Source organism: Ruditapes philippinarum, unplaced genomic scaffold, assembly GCF_026571515.1.
Source record: "Ruditapes philippinarum isolate M1 unplaced genomic scaffold, ASM2657151v2 ctg9692_1_1_1_1, whole genome shotgun sequence".
Classification (NCBI taxonomy): Eukaryota; Metazoa; Mollusca; class Bivalvia; order Venerida; family Veneridae; genus Ruditapes; species Ruditapes philippinarum.
This window is the reverse complement of record NW_026859491.1, coordinates 26,434-32,625: the sequence shown is the minus strand read 5'-3', so window position 1 is coordinate 32,625 and position 6,192 is coordinate 26,434. Positions and strand designations below refer to the sequence as shown.

The 6,192-nt window shown below is 31.2% G+C and overlaps 1 protein-coding gene across 1 annotated transcript; it reads left to right on the top strand.

Annotated features, from left to right (window-relative positions):
• The first annotated feature begins 2,434 nt into the window (after positions 1-2,434).
• Positions 2,435-4,452, top strand: LOC132756696 (melatonin receptor type 1B-A-like). Its single transcript, XM_060747827.1, has 2 exons — positions 2,435-2,720; positions 3,533-4,452. Exons 1-2 carry the CDS (start codon positions 2,435-2,437, stop codon positions 4,450-4,452), a joined length of 1,206 nt encoding a protein of 401 aa, XP_060603810.1.
• The last annotated feature ends 1,740 nt before the right edge of the window (positions 4,453-6,192 follow it).

Below are 6,192 nucleotides of genomic sequence, written 5' to 3'. Positions count from 1 at the left end.
TGTGTTTTCATTCTAAAAGAGTTATAAGAAAGATTGTCCAAACAAATTAATCCTGCTCTAGTGGTCAGTTATTCTTCATTTATTCTACATAGTCTCATAGGAACAAACTTGCAACATACATATTTTTAACAAATCCTTTCCAAAATAAGAGGGCAATATATTACTATTAATATAGTGAATAATGAAATGATTGGTTAGATGAGTCATCTTGGGTCATCTTAGTGGCCCTATTGTTTATTATGAAAAAAAGCTAAAACAATCAGTGTTGTGAAAGTATATTACTAGCAGAGCAATTCAAAGTTGAGCTGAACTTGCCGAAAGAGCTTGACTTGCCTTTCAGCAAGTTCATTTGAAAAATAATTTCCAGCACTGAAAATCAGTTGTTTCTGGTGAGCGACTCAGGGCCATCAGGCCCCTCTTGTTTATTATTATAATTGTAACAAATATACAAATAGTGATAAAAATATCAAAGTCTGTTTTTTTATTATTATAATTGTAACAAATATACAAATAGTAACAAAAGGGACTAATATTATAATATAGTTATATTAAATGCATCTTTTTCATGTCAAATTAAAAAAAAATGGTTTCTTTCAATACTGATAGAAGACTGTTACCTGAATTTTAGGCAGGTATGAGGAATTTCATTATGCGAGTCAATGATATAAAAGCTACTTGACATTGGTGATATATAAAAAGCTATTGTTAATTGATTTATTGGGAGATCACATTCATTAAGAAAATACATCTCATGTTCAAACTGCAGACCAATGTTTCTTTTGTTACTATCTATCTACAGTCTCTGCTTAGTGGGGGTCAATCCGCCCATATGGACACAAACTGCAGCTTTCGCTGTCGAATACGGACATGTCACCAGCCATGCCCTTAAAGAGTTAATTTTGTAGTACAAAGTGTTGATAATTTACCTCCGTGTATGACAAATAACAGAAATGAAATGTAACCTTATATACTAAATTTATAATTACTTCAAAACAACCAATATATCAACATATTATTATTAAACATTTAATTTTATAAATATAAATTATGAATAATTATCAAAAAAAAGTCTTATGCCTGAAATCTTCTTTATATTGACAATTCAATCACTAATAGTATACTTGATATGCTGTGTGTAAATATTATTCAAAATGTAACAAATTTTAATTTCATGTACGACTTAAAAAGGGAAATAGCAAATTTATAACTTAAGTGTCAAAAATCAGAACATTTATAGCTATTGATAGCTTTCGAATTCATGTACAGCAGGACTGCTTTCCGGTTCTCATTCATTAATATGACACGCTGCGAATCACCGAAGGGGGGGGGGGACCAATATAATAATCGAAAGGAGTTATCGAATCCGAATTTATTTTTAACTGTAAATCGAAGGGATTAATTGATACAATCCGGGCCTATGGACAAAAAAAATAGTGAAGACAAATAGCTCCACGTCTGTGGGCGCGGAGCAATAAAGAAAAGAATGATAATCTTTTCTCATAAAAGTTAGGTTATATCTCTAGAGACATCGAATCTGCGAAGGGCCACTATGAAAGGTTCTAATTTATTTAATAGGTAAGAGTATATCTCCGTTTATTATGTTAAAACGGTTACCATTATAAATATTTTTTATTATAATTTCAAGTTCATATTAAAAAATTATACTACTTTTCCAACAACAACACGTTCATTTTATATACGATATATTTTAAAGGTTTTAAGTATATATCTGTGAGATGAGATCTCATGGGGAACTATAATTTGTTCACGACTTATCGATTCTTTCCTTCACGTACATCGTCATTTAGCAAAATTCTGATAACGATAATCCCAGAAGGCACGGCATCACTGACGGGAAAAATGTATTCATATTTTAGATGCTACTTCATACAAATCAACACATAGAATATATGGTTAAATAAACAGTTTACTTTATTGATGTACATGTTAATTGTATATTATCTTCATATAATTAAAACACAGGTTTTCCGTCAAGAATTAACGCCTACAGTGTTATTATGAACTAGTAAGAATGCATATGTTATGAAATATATATATTTTAATATTTATTTAACACGAAGTGGATAATTTGGTTATTAATTAACATGTGTTATGTTTTATAAAACAAGGGTATTTTTGTAAGACAAGTGTATAATTTAAATAATCTACGGATATTGTTTAATATTATATGAAAAATAGGATGTTGTAAAAGGACTACATCTAACATGTCGGTTGTAACAATTAAATCAGTGACATTTAACTTCTATAAAAATTGTGTTTAAACAAGTACAAAATGATGTATTTTTCAAAAGAATACAAAACACATGGATTAAAAAGCAACAACAATATTTTGTTGGTGTCATAAATAAGGCAACATATCATTATCATCTGAAAAAAATATTTTTAGAATAGTATACTTTTATTACATGGCACGATGTCTTTTATCAACGAATCGTCAAATGACTTCCTGACATCAAATGGGACGAACTCTTCGTTTCATTTCAAGAATGATGAACTTACAAGTGCAAGCATGGATGTTACTTTACCCAGTTTAGTGATACTTATCATTGCCGCTCTTGTAGGGACCTTCGGAAATATTCTTATACTTTTAAGTGTGTTCACACGTAAGAATTTAAGAAAAATTGAAGGAATATTTATAGTTAATTTAGCGATGTCAGACCTATATGTAACCGCGGTGGCAGATCCAATGAGTATTATAGGTGTGTAAAATATATTTATTGTTTTCATTCTCCGAATATATCTTTAACAGATTTTAAAATTATATTTTAATTTTAAAAGGACATGCTGGACATGCGAGTAATTCTTAAAATTGTATCTATATTTCTTGAAGAAATGCAACAAAACAAACGCCTACTCCTGGCCCCTCCCCCCCCCCCCCAAAAAAAAATAATGATAAAGTTCTATTTAAAGCTTGGGAGAGTTAACCAATATATGCACATTGTGTTTACTGGATTGCAGGCATTAATCCAGTAACCACACAGCCTGTCAGTGTCTACATTTTTTTCTCTTATTAAACCAACATGATTTCTAAATAAATGTATAACAAAATATCATGAGCTACATTTATTTTATTAAAAAAAATATAATGAATTATCATCAATTTTTATAAGTAATAGCTTGAAAAAAAAATCTTGCAAATAAAATAATAATGTGTCGAAGTGGTCAAAGTGAAGTCAAACGACTTCAAAATACCCAACCAATTATTGAGAATAAAACTTAGTGCAAACCACTATGTTGATTTAAATTATAATGATTTATGAGCTTTTTTTTCAAAAAGTTAATCCAATAAATTAATGCCATGAATAACAATTTATCATTTACATAAACAACGTTGTTTCCATCAAAATACCATGATGAATTAGAAGCGTTTTATTCGTCGAAAATGAATTTGTTGTCATTGGAACCAGATATCACATAGCTTATTGCAGGTTGTTACACTTAAACCAATTATATCTTTGTAAACCTAATTGCATTGTATTTATTCAAGACGACACAGTTGTTTATATTTCAGCAAAACTTAAAGGTGAAGAATTTTTTGACGGAATTCCTGGACTTTGTCAAACAGTTGCAAGTATCTGCACGATTTCATGTGTGACGTCACTGATGACGATCGCTGCAATGAGCTTTAACCGTTACGTTTTTATATGTCTGCATGATAAATATGATCGAATCTTCAAGAAATGGAATACAGTTTGTATCTGTATATCGTTTTATTTTATTGGCGGAATCCTTGTGTTGCTTAACTTTGCTTACATTGGCGATCACGGATTTGACAAGAAGAGTTTAGAGTGCATCTGGGATAGAATGGCAACTTACCCTTATACGATATTTTTCTCAATTACTTTAGTTTGGATTCCTTCAGTTGTGACTGGATTTTGCTACGTCAAAATATTTCTTTATGTTAGGAGCCACAAGAAACGAGTTTGGGAACAAAGTCATGCTATAACTACTAGACAATTCAAGAGAAATTTTCATCTGGCAAGGACATTGTTTATCATTTATGCTGTATTTATAACATGTTGGGCGCCGTATGCTCTTTTGATAGTAATTGATTCTAAAGACACATTTCCGCATGAAGTTCATTTGTTTATAACAATGTTTGCTCATCTACACCCATCATTAAACTGGTTGATTTACCTTATTTCAAACAAAAAGTTTGCCGATGCCTACAAAAATTTACTTAACCAATGCGGAATTTGTTATTTCAATATTGTGGAAACGTATGGCAGTCAAATTCAATGTGCACAAACATCAACAGTGAAACAAGGTAACAATGCAAACATTCAAGGAGAAAACATCGAAAATGACAGTCGCTCAAAATATCCTCCAATATCCTTTCTTTCTGAGTACAAATCTCTTCGCAAGCAAGATGTGAATAGAAACTTTAAACATAACAAAAGGTCAAATATCACACCGGAATCCAACTGCTAAAATCTGAAATCAAACTTCATTGTTTACTTTACCTTTATAACATTAATATATATAGTTTAAAATAATGTTTTGTTTTCTATAACTTGGCTGAATCCTCAGTTGATATCTAAATTTAATGCTATAATTTATGATTTTTCATAGAATAAGTTTATTTACAAGTTAATCTCAAGTACATAGCAGAAAACATAAATGTATGTTATAAAATATGTTTTATTTTTAGAAACGGATGCGTGAATTATTGTCATTAAGTTACCACAAAAGTACTACAGAATACTAAATCACTTAAAGTGTTATATTACCAGAAAGCTACAGAACCAAAAGATAATTAATGAGTCGAAAACTAAAAAAGGACACCAAAGCTTTGAGAAATAAAAATTAAAATATTTCAGGGGAATAATATACATTTAAAAAACAATATTTTTGTTTTCTGAATAAAATATAAAATAAACTGATGTGTATCATAAGATGGAAATGCTCATTATTTACGTACTCCAACAGCACAATGCGAGTCCTTCACGCAAAATATTCCGTATTCAATTAAACGAATCTTTGTTACATTGTTTCGATTAAACTTTAGAAACGATCAAATCTGTTCAATGCATGTATATGGCTCTGACATCTTTGAGATTATAAAGTCTGCATAAAAATAGATAGAAATCTAGGCCATTCTGATAGTTTTAAAGAGGTATGAATTATTTATGAACGAGATCTTCGAACTAGAAAATATACTTCTTGCATATCAGACAGGATTATATACCGTTTACACTGGTGCTAGAAAACGCTGTCTTACACTCCCATGTAAGACAAGTCGCGTGCTTTAAATGACGTCATTGACTCGCGCCTTTTATGAATAATTCTTGTTCTTAGGGAAGACATTCGTCATTTTTCCGTTATGAATCAAGTTGTATTTTTATACGCTACTATAAGAAAAAAGTGCGTAATGAGAATATCAATTATGATTTCTGTATCGGAAATATTTGACATGCAATATGCTAGAAAAAGAATCAAACACCGGCTGTTGGTACAGACGGGAATATCTAGCTCTCGGGTAACTGTTAGCGGCAAATCGGCAGAGCCTCGTTACCGCTGTAAACAGAACTTTACTATCGAGCTAGATATTCCGTTCTGAAGGGGCAGCCGGTTTAAGATTCTTATAATGTATTATACGTCGCTTATTGGTTTCTTATAGTCCTTACGTTAGCATTTAAACTTGGACTCAAGAGATAAAATTTAGCAGAATGAATCTAAAGGCCTCAATAGACGGTAGGATTTAGTTGTACAACATTAATAAGAGATAAGATGAACAATTTTCAAAGCAATACAACACTTGCATTTATACCGTAGTTCTTCATTGTAGGAATCATCTTAGGTTTCCCTAAAAAAGTTCCCTCCCAATTGATCCCTAACATACTTTACTCACTAAAATTTTTTCTCTCCATGAGTAATGATTGAAATATTTCCATTTCTTTAAATTGTTAATTTTTTCTAATGTGTAGTTTGACCGAGTCTCAAACCTGGGACCATCGGAATACCGCACTGCAGTTCTATTGACTGAGCTTTTGGGCCGCCAACAAACTACCTCCCCTGGTAAGGGAACAGTTCAATACCGTGACACAATCATTTTCAGAACAATTTGGGATTTGAACATACCACAACTTTGGGTCTCCTGAAGAGTTTTTACATTATTTTTACCCCATCTTTCTACTACGTTTACGTTTTAGCCTTATTTGTTCTGGAATT

Excerpts from the sequence above, each read along its gene's own strand:
- LOC132756696 (XM_060747827.1), top strand. The coding sequence starts at position 2,435 with ATGTCTTTTATCAACGAATCGTCAAATGACTTCCTGACATCAAATGGG. Across the intron at positions 2,721-3,532 it reads AGATCCAATGAGTATTATAG|CAAAACTTAAAGGTGAAGAA; the intron begins GTGTGTAAAATA and ends TTTATATTTCAG.